Source organism: Pistacia vera, unplaced genomic scaffold (genome assembly GCF_008641045.1).
Source record: "Pistacia vera cultivar Batoury unplaced genomic scaffold, PisVer_v2 Contig260, whole genome shotgun sequence".
In the NCBI taxonomy this organism is placed as follows: domain Eukaryota; kingdom Viridiplantae; phylum Streptophyta; class Magnoliopsida; order Sapindales; family Anacardiaceae; genus Pistacia; species Pistacia vera.
The window spans coordinates 647,038-674,304 of NW_022196069.1; the positions used below are offsets into that span (position 1 = coordinate 647,038).

Consider the following 27,267-nt stretch of genomic DNA (forward strand, 5'->3'; position numbering starts at 1 on the left):
TCCTACAGAAGGAGAGTAGTCCAGCCCATATAGATCGGGCTGCCCATCCAAATCCGAACCATATATGGGCATTTCGGTCCAGCTCGCTATCGTTAGGTTGGGACAGTTGTGTATGGGACTCTTTGCTTGAAACCTCTAGATCATGATCATATTGTCCTAGATAAGCTAAAATTGATACGTCATCTCTCTGCTTTAATGCTCCATGAATAATGTTCACCGTATAAATCGTCAATTCCAATTGAATATCACCTGCCAAGGCAATTGGTGTAGCACTAAATATGAAATTTCCAAAATACTCAAAGGGAGTGGGGATTAATCTTGACCGTCCATTTACGGCATATAGAATTTAGTTTCTTGATCATCGGAAACCCACATGCGGACATGCACAACGCCATATATGTGCTGCCAGAATTTCAAAAGTGGTATAATTGACACCTTGATCTTCCTTGAATTTCGCTTTAAGGGTGTTGATTATATCAAGCGATAGTTTAAGTCTGGCCATGAAGTAGGTAAAGGATTTGATTGTAATTCTTTAAAATTCATGGAAGGAGGTGGTAGTGATATTCATATGGTCAAATGATATCACCACTGCAACGGGCATCTCCAAGTCTACAAAACCCTTTGTCCCTAGCAACCATTTAGTGGCCATTCATCGGTGGAGGCCGACGAAAACCAGTCGCATGTGACGACTATTGTGGTTGGCCATTGATGAGTGATGAGGGGTTGTGAAAGGTAAGGTTTTGTAGAAGGGAGGATGAGGGTTTGACTGGTGGTGACAATGGTGATTTGGGTGGACGAATAGCAAGAAAAGGGCAAAAAACATCGACGGTGGCGTTGGCTAACATGCGCCAGAGCTTTGTTAGGGGCGATGATTTACTAATGTGCGCCTCCTCTACAAAATGACCAATTTACCCCTAAACCGTTATATCTTACCATTTTCCGTTACTTCAAGGATGAGAATCTAGAATAAATAGAACTTGGGGTACCAACTTAGGATTTTGTCAAACTTGGGTGGGATATGTCGTTTACTCTAATCTCAAATATCCAAAGGATTTATTACCCAACCCTTGATAAAGTTACTGGATTGGTAATTTTATTGTCTTACCCTTGATAAAGTTACTTGAAATGTAATTTGGTTTTGTTTTGGGCTTTGACATTTTCCTACCCAAATAATGCCTTAAGCACTTACCCACCCACAGACTTTTGAAATACCATTTTACTACCTAAATTCATATTCCATTTCCCAATTTTGGCATCTTTGCGACCACACCACCACAATTTTTTCTCGATCATTATTCACCAAAACCCCTCAAACCCTATACCCGCGATCTCCCAATCGTAGCAATTGAGGGATTAGGGTTTGGTAACTGCCTCTCTCAAGTCAATTTCGATTATCCAACCACCAAAATCAATCTTCCCCCACCCAAAAACTTATCGCTTCTCCTCTTCAAAAACCTCATAGTCTAGATTGAGTTTGTTCTTTGTTGCTGCTAGAAATATAATTTGGTAGTAAAATGTCATTTTAAAAATATATGGATGGGAAAGGTTATAAGCCATTATTGGGAGGGAAAAAAAGTGGTTAACTTGTTTTTAAACCCCAAAAACCTTTCAAGAGCCACTATGTTATACATTAGATCGAGAGATTTCTCTGCTTATCTAAGGAACCCCATATTCATATAGTATTGTAGAAACTCTCACACTAGCGATGTGAAACTCCTGCATACACTGAATGTACATATATTAGTCGGCTAGAAACGAATCATCCTAACGTTTCCGAAGAGAGAAAAAGAAAAGAAGAAGAAAATGAAAACATGAAAATTGGAGTTCAAAAATACAAGAACAAAGGTAGATGTTCACTTAGTTGATGCTAAGATCATGTATTAACAATCATTTCATTTTATTTTACAGAGAGCTAAACTTATAATACTCTTTCAAAGGGCCAACTCCCTCACTTGTAAATAACTTCTTGAAGAGCTCCATGGCATTAGTTTCTAAGCATATAATCAATGACAAACTCCTTTCATTATATGGACTTGACAAAACGTAGGATTCCTACAGAAGGGACACTAGCCCGGCCCATTAGATCGGGTTCCCCATCCAAAATCCGAATCATACATAGGCATTGGGCCCAACTCGCTATCTTTAGGTTCGGACACTTGCAAGTGGGGACTCCTTGCTTGACAGCTGTTAGATCAGGATCATGTTGTCCCAAATAAGCTAAACCCGACCTCAAATATCATCATCTCTCCGCTTTAGCTTCATAAATAATCTTCACTGTATAAATCAATGGCTTCGATGAATATCACCCGCCAAGGCAATTGGTGTAGCATGAAATATTACATTTCAAAATACCCATATGAGAGAGGAGAATAATCTTGGCCGTCCATTTACGGGCATGTACAATTTAGTTACGTGATCATCGGGCAATCTACGTGCGAGACACGCACAACGCCATATATGTGCGACAAGAATTTCATAAGTGCTATACATGAACCATGATCTTTCTTGAATTTGTTTAAGGGTGTTGATTTTATCAAGCGATAGTTTAACTTGGCCATGGAAGTAGGTAAAGGACTTGATTGTAATCTTCAAAATTCATGGAAGGAGGTGTGGGATATCAATATGGTCAAATATAGGATAAGGCAGGGCTCGAGATTGAAGTATGGTTCGATCAATCAATGGCGTGATGCTAATTAGGGACAAACCTCGTGTTAACTCAGCCCATGAGTTGATGAAATGGAAGCCAGAAGTTCCGTCTCCCAATATATGATGCCATCCGATCCCAAGAAAACTCCTCCACACTTGAAATAAGTTACCTTCCAATCACGTAAATCTCAATGAAAGAATCTTATATGAAATGTTCTTCTAAGATTTAGAATATTATATGATGGATTTTATACCTGTAAAAGAAGCAATGGATTAGAAGAGATTTGAGTTGATGGATAATCAAAACTAGGAACAAGTTGCCTCATCTTCAAGCTTGGGAGAAGTCATCTGCACCAAACTCATCATGAATAACACAGCTTGTTTCAGCCTCCACGAACAAAGCTCCTCTCCATTGCACTCTATTTGCAGCCTCCATTTTATCCTTTCCCAACCTCCCAGCCAAAGGGTAGAACGCCACAGAGCTTTGCTCAAACCCTCCTTAAGCAGAGAGGTGTCAAAGAAACCGGATTTATCTGACGCCGGCAACGGTGGCCGCCGGTAGAAGTGGACCAGAGGGACTGAGGTCTTCTGCCATCAACAGGTCCAAAGTAGAGATCCAGAGAGATGGTCGGAGTCTCTTGAGCAGGGCGTACAAGACTTGTCTCCTTTACATGAATTCCATGGATGAATTCAGAAAATTTTTGCCATTTAATCAAACCGTAGAAAGTCAGTGCATTTTAACTCTTTAAATAAATTAAAGTTATTTGCATTATTAAGTGCCCCCACATAATTTAAAATTAACAAAATGAACCCCGAAGATGGACAAGAGGTTAATAATAATAATATATGTTTCACTTTCACGTCTTGCAAAAGACAATATGCCCTAATAATTTATATTATCTATAAAATAAAAAATAAAAAAATAAAAGTGGGTATGAGGTAACATATTGGTTTTGGCCTTATGTACCAAAGTGTGATTGGGTAGGTAACCACGTGTCTCATGCCATACACTTATAAGAGTGAATGACACTTTTCACCCAAAGTTTTCCGTAATTACATTTTTTTTACTCATAAATTTTGAAAAAAAAAACATTTTTTCACCCGTCGTTAAATCAGATGTTAGTCTTAACAGCAAAGGGCATTTTGTTAGTTCATATAATATATATAATCATAGATTAATGTTACTACAGCCATAATTACAAAAGCATGAATGACATTCACAATTTGAAAATTAGTCATTTAAACCCTTATCTTCAATTTCTAAAATTATAATAGAGGTTACTTTTAAACTAGTGTTTCTAAATAAATTTAAATTTGTATATATTATTTTTATAAATTATAATAATATGTCAATTAAATATTTATAAAACTGCAAAACAATATTTCATTAAAATGTATATATTTTATGAAATTATATAAAAATAAAATTTCCAAAAAACAAAGAAAAAAACTGAAAATTTGGAAGAAAAAAAATCTGAAATTAAAAAATTATGAAAATTTGAAAAAAAAAAAATGAAAAAAAAGTTGTTCGGAATCGTACCCTGCAATACTCCTGAATCACACCTAGCAAGGTGATATTCTGACTAATTTGCACCCAACCAAGTGCGGTTTCGGCCAACTTTTTTTTTCATTTTTTAATTTTTTTTCAAATTTTTATAGTTGTAATAACTGGCTTTATTTTTATTATTTTTTAATTTATTAACCTTAAACTAATATAAACCAAACTAGGGATGAAAAAATATATCTAATAAAGTTTGGATGGGAAAAATTATTCAGCCTCGTTCAAAATTATAAATTCAAATAGCAAAAGGTGTTATGGTACTTTGGTAGTTTTACAGCTAATAGGTAACATATACCCCTGTCAGGTAACATATTTCGCTGACGGACATTTCTATTACGCGAGAGAACAATTTTCCAAGGATGATGAGTAACTGAAATTGTAGCAAAAAATGTGATATTATGCTAATATAAACCACCAACATGCTAATTATTTGTTTGTAAAGGGAAAAAAATAAATAAATGGCAAAGCTCGATTATAAATAAATCAGCACACAAGCTGCATTACAGCTGATAATTTTCTTCCTGCAAGCCTTGCAATAACTATAATTCCAAGATAAAATGTGTATTATAATTTATACATCGTCTTCGCTCGAAAGAGCAATTAAAATCAGAAAAGTGGCAATTCATCTGCATGTTAAATGAATTTTAATACATCACACATATCAATCAGCATCTTCTGCTGTAAAATCCGGCTCTGGAGGCTTTTGTAGCTTCACCAATTCCCGGGCGGTCTTGGCGTTCCTGTTTCGGTGTACACCTCGAAGTGCATTTGCTGCAAACCTGGTAGCTAAGAAGGTGGCGCCGATACTATATGAACCTCCGCTTGTGTTGTTTTGGACGCCATCTGATGTTTCTGCTTCTGCTTCTGCTTCTGCTTCTTCTTCTTCTTCCTTGCGGAAATGCTCCATTTTCTTTCTCTTGGAATAACGGCGCCATGCAGCTTGGATGAAGCATGCGGCCCATGTCCTCCACTGTTGTGAGTAGAACCTGAAGGTGTGCTGAACCTGTCTACTGTGAAGGCGCCTGAATTGAGTGGCCACAAATTTTAACTCTTCAGCGACTAGAGCAAAAGCCTCAACCTCTCTCATAGCCTTCACCGTCCGGGTAGAGGATGGGAGGTTAATGCCAGATTTGGGATCCAGTGCCCAGGTCAAAAGCTCCTCGCCACAGAAGTCTCCTTCTTTCAGAAAACTACGATTAAAGAACCCACTTCTTCCACCATCTGTAGTTACACTCTCAAGGCGGCCACGTATAATAAACAACATCTCGTCAACTGGATCTCCTTCTCGGACTATATAAGTGTGCTCTGTAAATAAGCACGGCTTCAGGCGCTCACAAATGGCATCAAGTAACCTCTCATCCATGTTCTCAAATAGAGGCACCTATAAAACACCAGCAAAGCAATCCTTTACTTCAACTAGACAAGAACAGTAAAAAAATTTAAGCCAAAGCAATATTACAGAGAGCAGAAACAGCTAGAACGACTAAAAAGGTGAGGACAAGAGTGATCATGATCTTTCATAGAAGACATAATCTGCTCCGACTCAGAAATTTTGACATATTACATCTCCTTCGCATGAGATATGGTAACTCATTCAACTGATGATGGAAACCACTCAACCAATCACACCTCAGTAGAGCCAAATAAATAGATAATCACTCGGAATATGCATCAATTGACCAAACTAGCATCAGGAGTAAGCAAAGTAATCGGAGCTAAATCTTTTGGGACAAATGTGATTCAAACTAAGTAATTTTTGGAGAATTTTGGCTCCAAGGGCTTTGCAGAAAGTACAATGTAAGAAAAGATAATATCCAATATATGGACCTATCAAAAAAATATAAAAATTCATTACTACAATAAAATAGATGGACCAAACAAGGTAGCAAGGAAATCAACTTAACTTACCCTCCTAACCAAAGCTAAACAGAGGTGCCGCTTGATATCTCTTCTAAGATCCTTTGGAAGGCTCTGAACCAAACTCTCTTCATCAACTCCTCGTGTTTCCAACCACTTATACTGGTCGTAACGTCTCACTCGTTCCCTAAGTTCTGGTGGGAGCAAGCGGTGATGCATCCACTGTTCTGAATCACGCCTTTTAATCCTCATTTCCTCAAGCCGAATAGTCAATGACTGAAGATAGGTCTGTTACAATAGCCAAAATAGTAAAGATTTCAGCACCATTTAATAATATTTTGTATCAAAAGTACAGGATTATATATTATACATAAGCAATCTAAGAAAATAAACATCAGGTGGATTAAGGAAAGAAAACAAGACTTAGCAGAGGTAGCTATGTGGGCCTAGCAAGCCATGGCAATACCAAAGAGAATCAAATACATTTACTCAACAAAAATATGAAAAGAACTCCTTAAAACATAAGGGGCTGGGAAGAGACCCCAAAATGTTCTTTGAAAAAATAAATGAAGAACCAATTGGAAGTTCATCTGACTTACTATATTCAGGAAGAAGGAATTGATCTACCGTTGCCCGTTTCTTGGATTTTCAAAATGCTCCTCTTTCTTATATAACCACTAATATTCAACACACTAATATACAAGAAAGGATCTATGACACTACATGTTTTACACAATTTACATTATTTTTAGATCACTGAAAAAAAAAAAAAAAAAAAAAAAATTGATAGCTGTGATTACATTTAACATGCATAGTTGGTGCACCTTAAAAATGACAAATGGTAGATGAAATCCCAACTATCTAAAATGCTTAATTCGGAGGATTTACAATTTATACAATACTGGTGCAAAAATGAAGTGTCACTGATTCCCACAAGTCTCTCACCCTTTGTCACGAGCTCACAGAGTTCTAAACTGGGAACTACAGTCAAAACCTGCAACCTCAATAGTCAAGATCCCCAGTAAGATTGCATTTATAAAACCAGATCAAATATTGTCACGTTCAACACCCGAGAGGTCAGTGTTATGCTTAGTTTACACCATATTGTCACGTTCAACACCTGAGGTCAGTCTTATGCTTAGTTTACACCAATTATCTACTTCTAAGGAACATTAAGGGTTAGAAGTCTTGGTCACTTAATTCAGGACTTGTGCTCTTAAACATACACAAATGCAGCACTTACAAACTGCTTCAGCAGTCACAAATAATTAATTGATCATTTGAAAGACTCTACCAATTGTAAACCATGATAAATAAAATAAAATAAATTAGTTCTGAGTTCACCTGCATATTGCCAATCAGAAGAGCAAAGAGGATGAGTCCAAATATGGCTAGTGCTATGGAAAATATGACTTCTCCAGGAAAGGTGCTAGTTTGAAGCCCTTGCCCAAGTGTACTGCATAGAAATCAAGGAAAACATAGGTATCTATTTAAATTCAGATTAAAGATAAGAAAACTTCAAAAACAAAGGATGCAAAATAGCAAATAAAGCATACTTTGTATCACACTAACTATTTTTGGGGTGGATATTGGCTAAAGTTTTCACAAGCACGGTTTAGAGTTACATATTTGTGGTCAATTCTGAGCCGTTCAGCTATGAACAACAGTTAAGGGAGACAGGCCGGTTGAAGGCATAACCACAAAACTTTGAGATAAAATACGTTTAAAAAAAGGAAAAACTATAAACATGGTAAGTTCACCTAATAAGCTTAGATATACGAAATTTCTACCACACACAGAAAACATGGGCATCATGTAGGATAGTAGCAACCAGGTTGTCTAAAGGCTTTTAGTTGTTTATATATATACAATACTTTGATAGTTTCTCATCGACTTTGGGTATTGACGCTTTCATGACCCAAAGTTATGCCTAACTTTCAAAATTTCCATACTGCTTACTCTGGGAAGCAACTTTAGTGCATCACAATTTAGGGCACACACCATCCCCACCCAAAAGAAAAATGGCAACAGCAACTAAAGCTCAAAGACAACAAAGCTACCTGAAAGTTTTTATGCTATATCAAGTGGCAAACACATGGATAAGGATTCTCTTACCTCAAGTTCTGCAGTCCCCACCACAAACAGTAACAGTACTTGGAGACAAATTTATTAGACGAAACTATACCAGATGACAGCGCATTTGTGAAGATTCCAAAATCAAATGGGGGATTATCCCCCTCTGCTGAGCACTTTGACTCCAGAACAGCAGTACTGTTCCTGTTCCATTCACTATAACCTATCATATTCTGATTTCCACAGTACAGGAAATCTTTGTTACAGACTGTAGATTCATGACAAGCCCTCTGCCAACAAGTATCATTACGTTCAAGAGCTAATAAGTACCACAATGCCCCAACTATCTGCAAACATTCAAAGAACATTATCATTATTTTCACTAATTTAATACACACACACACACACACACACACACACACACACACACACACATATTTATAAAGAAAAAGAAAAAGTGCCTGTCTCTGCTGAAAATATTGGTGAAAGCTTATGGTTGAATGTAGAAAAATAAAACATTTATCCAAACTCATCTTTTATAAGGAAAACTATCAGAGCTCAAAATTGCATGCAAATTTATTAAAGCCAAAGGTAAGAAAATGTTGCTATTCAGGAACTCATAACAAATAGGCAGGTTTTCAACTTATAAATGAAGCATAACAATATTTGCAGTAGCAAAAAATTAAATCTCATTACACTCATATCAATCCACAATAATGTAAGAGGTAAACATAAAAGGAACATCACATGAAAATATCAGTCAACAATAGAAAACTTGCAGAAGTCCATCTAGCAGACACTTTCATGATAAATAAAAGTAATATTCAAAAGTGATTGAAACAGCAAGTAATCTTCACACATCAGAAACCATTAATGGAAAAAATGATACCAGACAGCATTGAACAAGAACAATCAACATTAAATTCTGCAAGACTGAAAAGGATGTCAAACCAAAAAGGGACTTACATGACTGGCAAGCATATATAGTAGCAAATAATATGCAGCACCAGCCCCAGCAGTTTCAGCAAAGACACCTGCAGTCCTCTTCAACTCTGAAGTTAAGGGCAGCATACGAAGCAATCTAGGGACATACTGAAACAAGACAATATAAAACAAGGCCTGTTTCGTAGCCAGTACATCTGAACCGTTAGATCTCAAAAGAAATCTCCAAACGACAATCTGTGGTATGGAAAAGAAAAATCAATGAGAAACAAGTAAATTAAAAGATGAAACGACAAATACAGAAATTAACAAAAAGCAAGTGAAAAGTGAAAGCAAATGAACAATACGAAAACATGCAGCCTTTGAGTCAATATAAATATAATGCAGTCAATACAAAGTTTTATACCTGTGGTAGAGGAAGCACAGCAAGAAAATCAACAATGAAATACCACCGCATGTATCGCTTTGCTATTTGTGCAGGATCTATGACAAGTTCACCTCGTCCAAAAACCCGAGATGATGGGGCAATAAAAGCCGTTCGAAATTGTAGAGCCATGTGAATGAGATAGAAAACATCAATAGCGGTCCGCAACGTTGTTGCAGTAATTGCTAATTTCCGATCCATGCCAAGACATTTTGAAGAATCATCAATGACTGGAAGAAAAAAGAAAAACGGATCCACAGATACAGACAAAATACATGATACAACAAACAGTTTATTGCATGACAAGAGGAATTTGTCTTGAGGATCAAATATCTTCCTCTCCGACACTTTAAGATCTTCTGGAAAAACTGCACGAGAAACCCCAAATCTAAGTGATCGGCCTATTGACATAAGTCCTTCAGATCCCTTTCTGATTCCTTTCTTAAAAGATGTTGAATTGCTGGGATGACCAGTACGCCCTAAACCGTCAATGTTAAAACCGCATGTTCTCACTCCTGTATCAGAAGATGATGATAATCTGGAGTCCAGGTCGTCCAACCTAGAACACATATGCAAAGCACCGTCAAAGCAAACTTAGATGCCTTTAAAATGAGGTTCCAAGTCCGAAATTGATTATACTATAGAACAACCAAGATAGTATACAATATTGCCAAGCCATTTTCTTGTCATGAGACACAGTGTATAATATGGATTACCAAATTATTTGAATTATCTATAAAATTTAAGATAGAGGACAACATCCATACCCCATTATAACCAATATATGACATAATTAGGAGTGTAAATTCTAATATCAGAATCCCATTTCAAATCTGTTGTGCGGCGGAAGCAAAGCAAGAAATCGTAGACTTAAATTCTGTTACAGAATTAAAACAATCTTGTAGGACATGCCAACTAAAAAAGGCATAAACCTCAGTTGAGCATCATCCCATGCCACAGAACTTAGGAACCGTCCAATTCAAAGTCTACAGATTTAAGACATACTATTGGATAAAACCAGTCTCAACCAAAATACTCCATCACATTATCAAAACACTTCCTACTCTAAAAAACACATTCCAAGAGAATTCTTATTCACAAACAAAGTCTCATCAAAATGTTCCAAAAATTTAAGTTACTAAACATGTGAACAAATTCCTCTGTGACATAGAGTAGTTAGAAATTTCATTTTGAAATACAGACAATTAATGCTACATTGATCTAGAAACTATGAATTCTGGAAGAAGATTTTCTCCTTTAAAAGAATACAGATGTCCTTTATGGTAATAACATCATGCAAGATTATAGCCATCTTAAATTAGTGATAAAAAAGAAGTCAAACACCTATATTAAGAGACCACTCCCTTTAAGTTTCACATTTTAGTTTAGCAAACTCTGTAAATTTGTTGGAGTCTAAAATTGGTTGCAGATTCATCAGTAACTGGTCTGTTCAATTTTCATGGATCTTCCATAAACAATGTTGAACAGATTCATCAGAAGCATATGAGTTCTGACACATGACTCACAAATCAATCAATGTCGTTACAAGCTATTTATTATCTCTTTACATACTAATTCAAGGGAAAAAATATCCAATGCAGTGTCAAACATGCATTAAATCTATTAGATAAGATGGAACATAAAACAAATTAACCATTTTTTAAATAAACAATGAAAGAAGATACAAACCAGAACAAAATTCAAACTTGTTCTTCAAGGATATCCAAATACAAAAGGCCAAAGATTATAGTTAATACCTTACAAACTTCTCTCGCTGACCATCCATATAATGGGATTTGTAACCACAATCAAACATTTTTTGCAGTTGAACACATAAATACCCCTGCAGACCAAGAAACAGAAATTAATTAAAACAAAACATCAATTGACATAAATTTCAAGGTTCAGTACGTGGACCACCACTTAAGGTTGGCAGTTAAACCACAACCCAACATGTAAATATCAGCTTGAACCTCCTTACGCCACCGCCTTACATTTTTCAGAAAACTTAATGGACTAAGATGGTAAGCATGCAAATTAAGTTCACTCTACACTGCCCAAGGTGTTCTCTTAATCAAGCATAACGAAGACTCCAACAGTGAAAAATGATCCAAGTTTTACAACACCATGGCTATACACCAACTCACTGTTCTGACTCCACACTGAATTTCCAAATATAAATGCTTTCTCCAAACTGAAATCAACATTAAAAAAGGAAAAAAAAAAAAAATTACACTCCATAAAAAGCAAGCCCCTAGCAAAACCACACTCTACACAACTACCATCACAACTCACAAGTACTGCATAAAGATCAGGGTTTCGTGACTTAAAACATTAACTTAAACTACAGATATAGAGATACCTTGAGTTTGGAATACTAATGTAACTTTTGGATTTAAAACCAGTTTGTATCCCATTTTTAAGCAAAATTTAGAGTCAGAAGAGAAAAAAAAATTAAAAAAAAACCCAGAAATAAACCACGAAAAACCCGAACACAATCTTATTCAGAAGTCAAAAACACTTTTCACTCCCGTCTCATCTCCAATCCCCATTACTAAAATAACCCTCTTCACACACCCATCAACCGCCTTCCTAAATTCTCACTTCGCATTCCTTCACTCCACTTTTTCCCCAATAATACACTACACAAAACCTCTTAAATCAAACAGATCCCCAAAAATTAAAAATTTCATAACAACTGACCCTTCATCCCCACTTCAACATTTCATCATTTCCAAATTCTGTTTTCAAAAACACTGGAAACATCAAAACTTCCTATACCCTTAACTCCACACTTCCACCACTAAAATTCACAACTTAAGCCGAAATAATCACACCAAATTTACCAAAAAAACAAACCAAACCAACCGACACGGTTTCAAAGTAAACTAATTCACTTCCAGATTCTAGTCTCGAATACATAAAATTTATACAAAAATGATAAAACATATCGCGAATTAAGCATACAAGCATCAAAATTGAAGCAAAAAAATTCAGAAAAAAGAGCAAAAAATTAGTGATCTAAGGGAGATGAAAAGAGAGAGAAACTTACAGAGAAGTAAATTAAATGAAGATTTAGTACATGAATTAGAGGAAAAAATTGAGAGATTCGTACAATTAGAAGAAGACGAGACTTTGAAGAGAAATAATGAAAATTTTGAAGTCAAAAAAGGATTTTTTTTTACGAAATTATTAGACGGAAAAACTGAAGGGGTCAAACTTTTGTAATGACGGTTTTGCCCTTGTGTCCGGTTATGGTTGATCTAGTTGGCTTGGCGGGCGGCATATTTTTTCCTACTGAGATTGATTGATGGGTAGTGGGCCTTAGGATTAGGCCCAGCCGGATCCCATAACGACCCGTTTAATTTTACTATGGGGGTTTTCTTAAATCTCAACCATCAAATAATTACTTTTTTTTTAAATAACATAAATTCTCTTTACGTTATTATGTAGTTAGCATTTATAATATGATGAGTTAATAAATATTTACGAAATTGCCTATATACAGTTTATTTTAACACAACAAATTTAACAGGCAAAAGGATATATGTTATTAATGCAACCACAGGGGCATTTTTGTTATTTAATAATACCTAGGGGGAATTTCTTTAATAATCCTTTTATTACTTTTTGTTGGTAAAGGTTATCCTAATAACACCGTTGAGATCATTGTATGAATATTGTTTATATTATTTAAGATATTTAACCTATGTCTATATTTTTGGGTCATAATTGGATCATAATCAAAAGATTAGGTGATTTGGTTGCTTTTCAAAGGTGCTTATAAGATTTAAACAAATTATTTTACGGCTTATAGGAGAAGCTTAGAATGTTGAAATTTCAAAAACATTCATCTTCTATTTTATAACTTTAACTTGATTGATTATCGTATATTAAAGCCTCTTTTAATAAATTAATATTAGAAAGCTCTTTTACGTTTTCTTAACCAAACAACTAATAAAAATTTTACGGAAGTTTTACTCTTATAAGCTTATTCCATAAACTCTATTCAAATAAGTGGTATCAAATAGATCGTAATAAATACCTAGGTTAGATTTTGTCAAACACTATATTAAGAGACCACTCCCTTTAAGTTTCACATTTTAGTTTAGCAACTCTGTAAATTTGTTGGAGTCTAAAATTGGTTGCAGATTCATCAGTAACTGGTCTGTTCAATTTTCATGGATCTTCCATAAACAATGTGAACAGATTCATCAGAAGCATATGAGTTCTGACACATGACTCACAAATCAATCAATGTCGTTACAAGCTATTTATTATGTTCCATTCACTATAACCTATCATATTCTGATTTCCACAGTACAGGAAATCTTTGTTACAGACTGTAGATTCATGACAAGCCCTCTGCCAACAAGTATCATTACGTTCAAGAGCTAATAAGTACCACAATGCCCCAACTATCTGCAAACATTCAAAGAACATTATCATTATTTTCACTAATTTAATACACACACACACACACACACACACACACACACACACACACACATATTTATAAAGAAAAAGAAAAAGTGCCTGTCTCTGCTGAAAATATTGGTGAAAGCTTATGGTTGAATGTAGAAAAATAAAACATTTATCCAAACTCATCTTTTATAAGGAAAACTATCAGAGCTCAAAATTGCATGCAAATTTATTAAAGCCAAAGGTAAGAAAATGTTGCTATTCAGGAACTCATAACAAATAGGCAGGTTTTCAACTTATAAATGAAGCATAACAATATTTGCAGTAGCAAAAAATTAAATCTCATTACACTCATATCAATCCACAATAATGTAAGAGGTAAACATAAAAGGAACATCACATGAAAATATCAGTCAACAATAGAAAACTTGCAGAAGTCCATCTAGCAGACACTTTCATGATAAATAAAAGTAATATTCAAAAGTGATTGAAACAGCAAGTAATCTTCACACATCAGAAACCATTAATGGAAAAAATGATACCAGACAGCATTGAACAAGAACAATCAACATTAAATTCTGCAAGACTGAAAAGGATGTCAAACCAAAAAGGGACTTACATGACTGGCAAGCATATATAGTAGCAAATAATATGCAGCACCAGCCCCAGCAGTTTCAGCAAAGACACCTGCAGTCCTCTTCAACTCTGAAGTTAAGGGCAGCATACGAAGCAATCTAGGGACATACTGAAACAAGACAATATAAAACAAGGCCTGTTTCGTAGCCAGTACATCTGAACCGTTAGATCTCAAAAGAAATCTCCAAACGACAATCTGTGGTATGGAAAAGAAAAATCAATGAGAAACAAGTAAATTAAAAGATGAAACGACAAATACAGAAATTAACAAAAAGCAAGTGAAAAGTGAAAGCAAATGAACAATACGAAAACATGCAGCCTTTGAGTCAATATAAATATAATGCAGTCAATACAAAGTTTTATACCTGTGGTAGAGGAAGCACAGCAAGAAAATCAACAATGAAATACCACCGCATGTATCGCTTTGCTATTTGTGCAGGATCTATGACAAGTTCACCTCGTCCAAAAACCCGAGATGATGGGGCAATAAAAGCCGTTCGAAATTGTAGAGCCATGTGAATGAGATAGAAAACATCAATAGCGGTCCGCAACGTTGTTGCAGTAATTGCTAATTTCCGATCCATGCCAAGACATTTTGAAGAATCATCAATGACTGGAAGAAAAAAGAAAAACGGATCCACAGATACAGACAAAATACATGATACAACAAACAGTTTATTGCATGACAAGAGGAATTTGTCTTGAGGATCAAATATCTTCCTCTCCGACACTTTAAGATCTTCTGGAAAAACTGCACGAGAAACCCCAAATCTAAGTGATCGGCCTATTGACATAAGTCCTTCAGATCCCTTTCTGATTCCTTTCTTAAAAGATGTTGAATTGCTGGGATGACCAGTACGCCCTAAACCGTCAATGTTAAAACCGCATGTTCTCACTCCTGTATCAGAAGATGATGATAATCTGGAGTCCAGGTCGTCCAACCTAGAACACATATGCAAAGCACCGTCAAAGCAAACTTAGATGCCTTTAAAATGAGGTTCCAAGTCCGAAATTGATTATACTATAGAACAACCAAGATAGTATACAATATTGCCAAGCCATTTTCTTGTCATGAGACACAGTGTATAATATGGATTACCAAATTATTTGAATTATCTATAAAATTTAAGATAGAGGACAACATCCATACCCCATTATAACCAATATATGACATAATTAGGAGTGTAAATTCTAATATCAGAATCCCATTTCAAATCTGTTGTGCGGCGGAAGCAAAGCAAGAAATCGTAGACTTAAATTCTGTTACAGAATTAAAACAATCTTGTAGGACATGCCAACTAAAAAAGGCATAAACCTCAGTTGAGCATCATCCCATGCCACAGAACTTAGGAACCGTCCAATTCAAAGTCTACAGATTTAAGACATACTATTGGATAAAACCAGTCTCAACCAAAATACTCCATCACATTATCAAAACACTTCCTACTCTAAAAAACACATTCCAAGAGAATTCTTATTCACAAACAAAGTCTCATCAAAATGTTCCAAAAATTTAAGTTACTAAACATGTGAACAAATTCCTCTGTGACATAGAGTAGTTAGAAATTTCATTTTGAAATACAGACAATTAATGCTACATTGATCTAGAAACTATGAATTCTGGAAGAAGATTTTCTCCTTTAAAAGAATACAGATGTCCTTTATGGTAATAACATCATGCAAGATTATAGCCATCTTAAATTAGTGATAAAAAAGAAGTCAAACACCTATATTAAGAGACCACTCCCTTTAAGTTTCACATTTTAGTTTAGCAAACTCTGTAAATTTGTTGGAGTCTAAAATTGGTTGCAGATTCATCAGTAACTGGTCTGTTCAATTTTCATGGATCTTCCATAAACAATGTTGAACAGATTCATCAGAAGCATATGAGTTCTGACACATGACTCACAAATCAATCAATGTCGTTACAAGCTATTTATTATCTCTTTACATACTAATTCAAGGGAAAAAATATCCAATGCAGTGTCAAACATGCATTAAATCTATTAGATAAGATGGAACATAAAACAAATTAACCATTTTTTAAATAAACAATGAAAGAAGATACAAACCAGAACAAAATTCAAACTTGTTCTTCAAGGATATCCAAATACAAAAGGCCAAAGATTATAGTTAATACCTTACAAACTTCTCTCGCTGACCATCCATATAATGGGATTTGTAACCACAATCAAACATTTTTTGCAGTTGAACACATAAATACCCCTGCAGACCAAGAAACAGAAATTAATTAAAACAAAACATCAATTGACATAAATTTCAAGGTTCAGTACGTGGACCACCACTTAAGGTTGGCAGTTAAACCACAACCCAACATGTAAATATCAGCTTGAACCTCCTTACGCCACCGCCTTACATTTTTCAGAAAACTTAATGGACTACGATGGTAAGCATGCAAATTAAGTTCACTCTACACTGCCCAAGGTGTTCTCTTAATCAAGCATAACGAAGACTCCAACAGTGAAAAATGATCCAAGTTTTACAACACCATGGCTATACACCAACTCACTGTTCTGACTCCACACTGAATTTCCAAATATAAATGCTTTCTCCAAACTGAAATCAACATTAAAAAAGGAAAAAAAAAAAAAATTACACTCCATAAAAAGCAAGCCCCTAGCAAAACCACACTCTACACAACTACCATCACAACTCACAAGTACTGCATAAAGATCAGGGTTTCGTGACTTAAAACATTAACTTAAACTACAGATATAGAGATACCTTGAGTTTGGAATACTAATGTAACTTTTGGATTTAAAACCAGTTTGTATCCCATTTTTAAGCAAAATTTAGAGTCAGAAGAGAAAAAAAAATTAAAAAAAAACCCAGAAATAAACCACGAAAAACCCGAACACAATCTTATTCAGAAGTCAAAAACACTTTTCACTCCCGTCTCATCTCCAATCCCCATTACTAAAATAACCCTCTTCACACACCCATCAACCGCCTTCCTAAATTCTCACTTCGCATTCCTTCACTCCACTTTTTCCCCAATAATACACTACACAAAACCTCTTAAATCAAACAGATCCCCAAAAATTAAAAATTTCATAACAACTGACCCTTCATCCCCACTTCAACATTTCATCATTTCCAAATTCTGTTTTCAAAAACACTGGAAACATCAAAACTTCCTATACCCTTAACTCCACACTTCCACCACTAAAATTCACAACTTAAGCCGAAATAATCACACCAAATTTACCAAAAAAACAAACCAAACCAACCGACACGGTTTCAAAGTAAACTAATTCACTTCCAGATTCTAGTCTCGAATACATAAAATTTATACAAAAATGATAAAACATATCGCGAATTAAGCATACAAGCATCAAAATTGAAGCAAAAAAATTCAGAAAAAAGAGCAAAAAATTAGTGATCTAAGGGAGATGAAAAGAGAGAGAAACTTACAGAGAAGTAAATTAAATGAAGATTTAGTACATGAATTAGAGGAAAAAATTGAGAGATTCGTACAATTAGAAGAAGACGAGACTTTGAAGAGAAATAATGAAAATTTTGAAGTCAAAAAAGGATTTTTTTTTACGAAATTATTAGACGGAAAAACTGAAGGGGTCAAACTTTTGTAATGACGGTTTTGCCCTTGTGTCCGGTTATGGTTGATCTAGTTGGCTTGGCGGGCGGCATATTTTTTCCTACTGAGATTGATTGATGGGTAGTGGGCCTTAGGATTAGGCCCAGCCGGATCCCATAACGACCCGTTTAATTTTACTATGGGGGTTTTCTTAAATCTCAACCATCAAATAATTACTTTTTTTTTAAATAACATAAATTCTCTTTACGTTATTATGTAGTTAGCATTTATAATATGATGAGTTAATAAATATTTACGAAATTGCCTATATACAGTTTATTTTAACACAACAAATTTAACAGGCAAAAGGATATATGTTATTAATGCAACCACAGGGGCATTTTTGTTATTTAATAATACCTAGGGGGAATTTCTTTAATAATCCTTTTATTACTTTTTGTTGGTAAAGGTTATCCTAATAACACCGTTGAGATCATTGTATGAATATTGTTTATATTATTTAAGATATTTAACCTATGTCTATATTTTTGGGTCATAATTGGATCATAATCAAAAGATTAGGTGATTTGGTTGCTTTTCAAAGGTGCTTATAAGATTTAAACAAATTATTTTACGGCTTATAGAAGAAGCTTAGAATGTTGAAATTTCAAAAACATTCATCTTCTATTTTATAACTTTAACTTGATTGATTATCGTATATTAAAGCCTCTTTTAATAAATTAATATTAGAAAGCTCTTTTACGTTTTCTTAACCAAACAACTAATAAAAATTTTACCGAAGTTTTACTCTTATAAGCTTATTCCATAAACTCTATTCAAATAAGTGGTATCAAATAGATCGTAATAAATACCTAGGTTAGATTTTTAGAGATCAAACTAGTCATCTACTATTACGATGACGATTACCTAGTAACATTACCAAATTAGTGAGTGTATGTATATATATATATATATAATATGAAGTTGTTGGACAATTAATTTGTTATGCCTCAAAAGTCAAGCCTATGTCAGCACAATTAAAGTCTCTCTATACCAGTTGTCAAGCCCATATCTCCAAAGATATTCTCACCAACTTTATCTCATTTCAAAGAGATGAATGGACGAGAGCCTTCCATGTGTCAAGGCAGCTTGAAAAACACTCATTACATTGAGTGCAAAGGTGTAAAAAGGGGCAGTCCTCTTCCCAGAGGAGGAGGCTGGGCTGAGATTGGAGCTTCATTTCTTTCTCTGTAAAAACACTGTATTTCTTCATCTTTATATGTCTTACGGGCAAACTCATAGAAATAGTCAGAGATCAATAAAATAACAGTGGATGTAGGAGTCGCTTGTTGCATCCGAATCACTATAAAAACCCTCCTCTTGCCAATCTTTTATTTATATTTTCTGCAAAATATATAATCTCAGCTCCATATTCAAATCTCATAGATCCATCACGTGTGATTCCTAAGTCCGCTTAGCGCTTCTCACGTGCGAGTCGTTGGCGTCCAAAATCAAGCGTCAACATAATTATAGTACATTATTATTTATATTTTCATTGAAACATGGTCATGTGCAAATTGAATTATAGTACTTTGTACTTTCAATTTCTATTTAGATTAAGTGCTTTCATCATCATAACCATAGCTTATTTATTATTGATTCGTGGGAAGGATGTACTCTCCGATACAATCATATAATAAAATAAATAAGTTTACTAATTGTATCATATATTATACATAAATATTTTAGATTAATCATTTTTAAGGATATAAACGATTGTGGACATTTTATTGCCAAACCCAATTCGATTTATTAAATATTGGTATGGCGGTGTTATTGTATGGTATTGGTATCATATAAAACAAGTGAAAACGAGAAAAATAACCATAATTTTGGGAAATTTTAGAAAATTAACTTCTTTCAATATTGAATACTTTCAAATATCTAAACGTTATGGTAAAATAACGAGTAAATAAGATCGTTGACACACTCAAGAACCATATTTTCTAAACAAACCCAACTTAAAGTTGAAATTGATGTTAGGAAATATGTGCATTGGTTAATCAGATAGTACATATATGCCATCTATGTCAATATCAAGCTCTAACATTTTTATGCATATATGTACATCCTTTACACAAATTTTCTCCCTCAAATTAAGGAGAATTCTCAAATCATTCTTGCTTCAATAAGCATCAACATCCTTTGTGGGGTCAAAATTCCAAGAGCGTGCATTGGTAGGTCTCTTGAAAGAGACCATGAGAGTCATATGCATAATAAATAAATAAAGCCAAAGCCAAGCCACTTGTTAATATGAATGCCAGCTAGATTAGCAAGTACTGCTCAAATGAGGTGGTCATCTTTTATAGGATAAGGGCAGAGTGCTAAACACTTTCTCATGTTGTTGTTGGGAGTGGGTTCTTATCATTGTCCAACATTTAGGTACAGGTCAACATTAGATATGACGTTTGATGTTCTTGAGATTATTCTCCATATATTTAATATTAAACATGTTTTTCACGTAATCTTTAATTAACACCCATTTTCTAAGAATATATACATGAGAATTATAAGAAAATTCAATGAAATTATAAAGAATTTATCAAAAGTTGATAAAATTATATGTGTTCGACAAAATGGGTAATAGAATTTTAGTGCAAATAATCCAATCCGATTCATGATTATTATATTGCAAAACAAAAATCCTAAGTGGTGTTATGGATCCAAAGATCTTCTTAAGCTTCACTAATTGTTCTTCCATCACCATTAAGACTTAATCGTGCCCTAAGCGTGATGAAGAACAACATTCCACTTTTTTTTTTGAGCAATACTACACTTATAACCAAATCTCACAAACTTTTTCTCATAACCCTAATGTGATAATTCATACTTGGTTTTTGATGAAGTTTTTTCTACCTGACTAATTGTAAGCTGTCATGTCAGAGTTGTGAAAAAGAGTTTGTAAAATTAGGTTGTAAGCCAATATATATATATATATATATATATTTTTTTTTTTTCTTTTTTTTTTCCTGAAAGCCTCACTTGATCTTCGGTAACATAACTATGAGATCGCTATAACAAAATAAGTAATTGTCAACTAGTGTTAAGTTCAAATCAGGCAGAGCAAAATTTTTGTTAAGAATATTTCCAACAAGTATGGTTGAATGGAAGAAATAATTGATTATTAGATGCCAAATTAAGACAGCAAAATAAAAGCCGATAGCCAATTGCCAAACCACATGTCGCGTACCGGAAGAAGGGTCTGCCGATTCTAACGATGATTTTGAAATGTGATGCACATGGCTTAGCTTTGGCAATATGCAACCTACAGGAAAGATCAAGAACGATATAAACATGTTTTGTTCAGTAAGAACATAAATGGAACTTTGAAGGAAGAAATTCTAATCCAATAGCAGATGCGTTCTTAAAACAGGATGAATAAAATATGCGACAAAACAAATATGTAAAACCAAAACTACCAACAATCAAAATCCAGAGTGTTGTAGAGCATGAGCGTTAGATCGTAAGACATTTGATGTATTTCACGGATTAGGTTCACATATAAAAGACCATAACTGACTTTGATGGGACTTCAATTGTCCATACGCTCAGAGAGTTAAGAAAAGATTTCGCAACAAACAGTTACTTCTGAAGATATCCAACACATCTTATCATTACTTGCCCCTTATGCCTCATTAAGACAATGAAAAAAAACTCCCTTTCCTGTGACGATTATGGAAATCTGGAGTCTAACATGTTAATTTCATGACAAACCTTTGGTGATCTAATAGTTTATCTGCTTTTAAAAACTAATCACTTTGTTTACACGATGTTCACTAATTAGATATACAAGTGACATGTTGACAGACAGCAGAAGCAAGTGCAGTACTATATATTCTGTAAAACAGGCACCTATTTTGATTAAAATCATGGCAACAATAAAGCAAGAGAGCAACTGTTCTTACCACTCAGATCATAATTCTTCAATCCATACCAAGGAATTAGGTGTTGAGCTGTACGAAACATAGTTGATTTGCAGTGAGTCTTTCAGCCTTGAAGACTGAGTGTATCTGCAATAGTTTTTCTAGCTTCGCTGCACATTACATCTGGATTTCTTCCTTGTAAAGGCTTATGAATAACGACTTTGACAGATCCTGAATTTAAGATACCCTCCATTCCACTGGGCATGATTTTGCCAGTTCCCATAAGGGTCATAGGTACTACCGGGACTCCAGTTTTTGCTGCAACACTGAACGCACCTTTCTGCAGCAAGATAAAACAAGGAATTTCATATAAACAAAAGGGTTTTATATTTACCCAAATTTATTGTAACATTATTTTCTCATGTTTAAGTTGAAGAGAAAGAGGACCAAGGGGGAGGGGAGATAGCGAGAGTGCAAAGAGTGGAGAAAATGGATGGAAGAAACTACAAATTCGATTGTTATTTAATCAGAATCCTATTTACTTCTATCACCATAATGACATCCCTTGCTAACAAAAGTCGGATTAGCGCAATCTCTTTCTGGCTCTTGATTTTCAACAGCAAAATTCCGAAACCTCAAAAAGAAAAGAAGATTCATAAATGATGCTATAATGTATTAATGCATGTTGAAGTGTATGCATTAGTTGTGATCTTACTATAGGCTTAAACCATGTTCCTATTAGTTGTTGAGAATACAGAACAAACAAATTCTTCACTTTTGTTAAGGGTTCTCAACAACCAAGCATGGCACATGAGTTTCCATTATTGGCTTCTATGATCATATCTAATCACGCCACACGGATGATAGAACAACATGACCTCACCTTGAAAGCACCTAATTTTCCATCTTTACTCCGTGTTCCCTCTGGGAAGAAAAATACAGAGGCCCCCTTCTTGATAAGATCCATGCACCTCTTAAGGCATTCCTACACCAAAAAGCAAATAAAATTTCAAATCAATGGGGGTTCAGCAGTGAAACAAAACCCTTACCAGAAAAAAACATATGAAAAAAAAATAAATCACCTTACCAGAAAAAAACATATGCAAAAAAATAAATCACTACTACATAGTTTGGAAGGTCAGCATCTATTATGAAATAAATAACTAAAACTGAATCAGTTAAAATGGGAATGAATAGTGAATACCAGCTGGCTTTTGCTGTCCATGCGTTTCAAGGGAATGACACCCATCATAGACATGGCCCAACCAATAATAGGAAAGAGAAATATTGCTGTCTTGCTTATGAATTTGAAGCTTCTCCCAAGAGTGAGAAGAGTGTATATGTCTAAAAAGCTCTGGTGGTTGGAAACATATACAGCAGGAGCACCAGGTGGAGGCAGATTCTCTAAGCCCTCAAACTTGATTCTGAAAAATAGAGAAACAGTTAACGTCGCCCAAACTTTAGCAATAAAGTGTTGAAACTTTCTTTGGTATCGATCCAGCAAGAGCACTAATGGATGTGCCACCAGCATCGGCCCAATCAGCAGGATGGCAGCTACAGCAGTTACAGCATAAAAGCTTATTCCTCTAACTTTTGAGCCCAGTTTAACTTCTGCACTTTAAAAGTTTGGCGAAAATATTTAGTCAAAAGGCTGGAAATTCAAAAAAGAAAAAATAGGATGGAAAGGGTGAAATAAAATGACTGAAAAGGATTCGCAAGCAAACCTGATAACGCATAGGCAGAATTGGGAGCCCCATTTCCCGCAAGTTCAGATCTCACAAGAACAGATCTGGACAACTTCTTATAGTTATGCAATTTAAAATCATAATATGGTCTATTGAGGTTCCCCCTTTTTAAATCGCTATAAGCCCATAACACACCAAGCTTCTTCCTAGGCATGCATAGAAAGCCATTTTGAGCAGCTTTAAGAAAAAGAAGGAAAAACATCTCATGAGACTAACTGAACGAAGGAAAAATACTATATGGTGTTTTCATAATTTATAAATATATTATATATAAGGAAAAGTAAATACAGGATCTGATAATCATGAATATTACATGAATTATTATTCTCATTTCACTTCATCCCTTTATTGAGAATATATTCGTTTGCTACTGTTATATTGGGTTGCTGCTGTGTGCATTCGTGTGTGTTGTTGTAAGAAAGTGCAGGTTGAATCTGGGATTGTGTGTGAAAGGGAGGTATTCATCACAAAGCTACAACAGATCATTTTCATATACATATGGTTGCCAATATGAGCTTAAAGGGAGACCACATTACAAATATTTTCCCACAATATCAAAAGTAACTTTATTCTTTCATTTAACACACGATGAAACTATACATGCAATGAGATGCAACATTTGATCTGTCATAAATTGGGCACAACACAAATGAGGTATAATCAAAACTTTGTTCCAAATAGTAAAAAATTAAATGCAAGTAAAACCATATGCAAGAAATTAATTTACTTACAACTGTATGAACTTCTCAAAACTGCATGTTTATATGAAGAGGACACAAGAGATTGTCCTTTATAAGCGCACAACTGCACAAATCCAAAACAAATTTTCAGTCAATTTATAACAGGATAGAAGCCAAGGAAATCTTCAAAGTTCTGAGATTTGAGAAACCTATTCAAGGCAGAATGTAAAGCAACATAACAAAATCAAATCCAATCCGCTTGAGTTAGTTTTAGTTGGAGGTCTATATGGTCAGATATCTATATCGTCTCCAAGTATGATGCAATACCATGACAATAAACTTAGATGGGACAAGCATACAACATCATTATGCATTCAACCAAATGATGAGAAATATTTACGTGAGATGGTCTCATCACCTCATTTTGCTGATATGATAAGCTTCCAATGAAATAGTTCTAACGGTCTCAAATTGCCACATCATCATGGAAGATATTGATAAAATCATGGTGCTAGGTTACCGGACAGACATACGGATGACATAGTACTCCCGTCAGCATAAGCTTTTTCCACAAATTTTATCAAACTATTGGAAATACTTTTCCATCTTTATTTAAAACTGTTCATCATCATTCATCTGGAAAACATGAGTAAAATTTCCTTAAACCTTAATATCTAATTACTTAACTTTGATTCTTTGAATTAGTCTACTGCTCCTCCCAACAAACCTTCTAAAACTGTTAGATAAATAAACTTGATCAAATATTCTGTTTGCCTCCTGAGAAAATACATCAAAACAAAGACATGAAAAAAAAACAAAAAAACCATATATTCTCCTCACTCTCGTTGAATCTTAATTTTTCTAATCAAATTTACATATAAACTAGCATCGATAATCAGCGTAATAAAACTAAATTTACACATAAACTAGCATCAACAGCGTAATAAAACTAAATTTACATATAAACTAGCATCAAAATCAGCGTGATAAAAATCAAATTTACATAAAATTTAGTACCAATAATCAGTGTAATAAATTAAAATTATTAAAAATAGAGAAAAATACCGTACATGCGAGGACGAGGTAGAGAGATTACGCAGATGAAACGGCGTCGTAAGTGAAGGATAAGCAGCAGCAGTAACTTCCATGTCTCTGTGCCGTATCTATCTCTGCTTCTGTGCTTTTCAAGAAACACGATTATGCGAATCTCCGTGTTAATACTGTTTCATCCTCAACATTTTATTCCTTTTTTTTTTTTTTAATTATTTTAAATTTTTAACCCTTTTTATAAACGACAGAGACTTGCAAATTCTATAGAGCGTGAATAACCAACTCTCACCCTTCAGCCACTCACTCGCCATCTCTCCCTCTTTCTTCAAAATGAAGACCCGGTAACTCAACTAACTCTACTAATATTATTATTAAATGCTAACTCTCACCCAATTTTGGAACTGCTACAATTTGCAACTGCTGCTGCTGCAAATCAACTGCTGCTCTGCTGCAATTTGCAGTAGCAGCTTGCAACTACCGTAAATTGCAGCAGACATGCACCTTCAATCTAAGTAATAAAATTCAATCATACATAGCAATCAATCATAATTCATACATAGCATTGTGCTTCGTTTCATATCACGCAGATCGTTTCATATCACGCAGATACGCACCTTCAATCTAAGTAATATGCCGCGAAGAATCAACACTTGAAGTTCCAGAAAAGTATAAAACACAAGAGAAGAAGACGGCAGAGAGAATGGAGAAGAACCAGAAAAGTAGACAAACAAAGAAGAAGACGGCAGAGTCGCAGACGCCAGAGAGAATGGAGAAGAGGAGAATTTGTCAATTTGAGATACCCTAATCGAACTGGGCATTTTGCTTTGTCTGTAAATGTAAAATTACAAAGCTACCCCATTCTTTATACTAAGAATAATACTTTGGGTACTAATGGATGGGTACTAATTTGTGTACTAACTAAAGCATAGTATCCGTACTATGCATAGTACGGATACTATGCTTTAGTTAGTATACAAATTAGTACCCATCCATTAGTACCCATAGCATCACTCTTATACTAATTTCTAACATTGCCACTATAGTGAAATAGGCATGTGGTTAGGACATACTTAAGGTTTGACAAAAGAACATTGAAATCCATTATTTTCGAAAAGTGACGCTTACGCCCTTTGAAGGTTAAAATGGACTTTTCATCTTGAATTTCCGATTTCTGGTGGGTTTGACCGCTCTTTTACAGTGGTTTTTAATCTTTATAATTTGAGTTTTATCGGTTGCGTAGATTCATAATATGAGAGTAAAATAGTCTTTAAAATTTAGTTGGAAAATTGCACGTGTTCTAATTGCGTCAACATGGCATTTTGTGGTTGGACAATTAAATATTCATTTATTTTCAATATTTGTTCAAAATCATAGTGTACATGCAAGTTCTAAGGACTAAATTTGTGCAATTATGATTAATCGGAAACACATACACTCATTTCAAACAAACATTTTGGTGAAATATAAGAAATATTTAACATGTATATAAGCCTGTGAAGTTCCAATTTCCAAATCAAGAGCATGCCCTTGATCAACCCATGTAGGGCAATTGCAGGAGAAAGGAAACCAGAGCGAGAAAAAATCATGTTTTACAAACAAAGTGACAAAAACTTGAATGTCTGTCCTGACATAGATAGAACATGATTCTCTCCTCATACAAGCTTAGTCAGTGTTGTTTGGTTCGTAGTTTTAAACAGAAATAGAAGAAGATGGATGACGATCGCTCAAATCAGGAGAGAATCTAATAATTAT

The 27,267-nt window shown here is 34.6% G+C and overlaps 2 protein-coding genes across 11 annotated transcripts; both read right to left on the reverse strand.

Moving 5' to 3' along the window:
• Positions 1 to 4,658: 4,658 nt before the first annotated feature.
• Positions 4,659 to 18,151, reverse strand: LOC116132818 (probable cyclic nucleotide-gated ion channel 5). Of its 7 annotated transcripts, XM_031418489.1 has the most exons (10): positions 17,997 to 18,135; positions 16,939 to 17,138; positions 16,702 to 16,787; positions 14,927 to 15,503; positions 14,545 to 14,757; positions 13,785 to 13,925; positions 8,180 to 8,343; positions 7,409 to 7,520; positions 6,116 to 6,352; positions 4,659 to 5,588 (listed from the first exon to the last, which is right to left on the reverse strand). In XM_031418489.1, the coding sequence occupies exons 3-10, from the start codon at positions 16,758 to 16,760 to the stop codon at positions 4,869 to 4,871; spliced, it is 2,223 nt and encodes a 740-aa protein (XP_031274349.1). In that variant the 5' UTR covers positions 16,761 to 16,787; positions 16,939 to 17,138; positions 17,997 to 18,135; the 3' UTR covers positions 4,659 to 4,868. The 7 variants fall into 7 exon arrangements, with proteins under 7 accessions (XP_031274349.1, XP_031274348.1, XP_031274345.1 ...); XM_031418488.1 differs by lacking the exon at positions 16,939 to 17,138 and having other exon boundaries at positions 8,180 to 8,360; positions 13,802 to 13,925; positions 17,997 to 18,151; XM_031418485.1 differs by lacking the exon at positions 16,939 to 17,138 and having other exon boundaries at positions 17,997 to 18,151.
• Positions 18,152 to 21,272: 3,121 nt separating this feature from the next.
• Positions 21,273 to 26,322, reverse strand: LOC116132865 (1-acyl-sn-glycerol-3-phosphate acyltransferase BAT2, chloroplastic-like). Of its 4 annotated transcripts, none has more exons than XM_031418546.1 (8): positions 26,130 to 26,322; positions 25,536 to 25,640; positions 24,517 to 24,589; positions 23,765 to 23,962; positions 23,245 to 23,651; positions 22,924 to 23,025; positions 22,083 to 22,380; positions 21,273 to 21,442 (listed from the first exon to the last, which is right to left on the reverse strand). In XM_031418546.1, exons 2-7 carry the CDS (start codon positions 25,611 to 25,613, stop codon positions 22,165 to 22,167), a joined length of 1,074 nt encoding a protein of 357 aa, XP_031274406.1. In that variant the 5' UTR covers positions 25,614 to 25,640; positions 26,130 to 26,322; the 3' UTR covers positions 21,273 to 21,442; positions 22,083 to 22,164. The 4 variants fall into 4 exon arrangements, with proteins under 4 accessions (XP_031274406.1, XP_031274405.1, XP_031274407.1 ...); XM_031418545.1 differs by having other exon boundaries at positions 25,536 to 26,023; XM_031418547.1 differs by lacking the exon at positions 26,130 to 26,322 and adding an exon at positions 26,017 to 26,028.
• Between the last annotated feature and the right edge of the window lie 945 nt (positions 26,323 to 27,267).

Coding starts and splice junctions, on each gene's coding strand:
- LOC116132818 (XM_031418488.1), bottom strand. CDS start 16,760: ATGTTTGATTGTGGTTACAAATCCCATTATATGGATGGTCAGCGAGAG. Junction 15,504..16,701: donor CAGCGAGAGAAGTTTGTAAG/GTATTAACTATA, acceptor TATGTGTTCTAG/GTTGGACGACCTGGACTCCA. Junction 14,758..14,926: donor CTGTGCTTCCTCTACCACAG/GTATAAAACTTT, acceptor TCCATACCACAG/ATTGTCGTTTGGAGATTTCT.
- LOC116132865 (XM_031418546.1), bottom strand. CDS start 25,613: ATGGAAGTTACTGCTGCTGCTTATCCTTCACTTACGACGCCGTTTCAT. Junction 23,963..24,516: donor TTTGAGAAGTTCATACAGTT/GTAAGTAAATTA, acceptor TTTTTCTTAAAG/CTGCTCAAAATGGCTTTCTA. Junction 23,652..23,764: donor TTCTGCCTATGCGTTATCAG/GTTTGCTTGCGA, acceptor TTTAAAGTGCAG/AAGTTAAACTGGGCTCAAAA.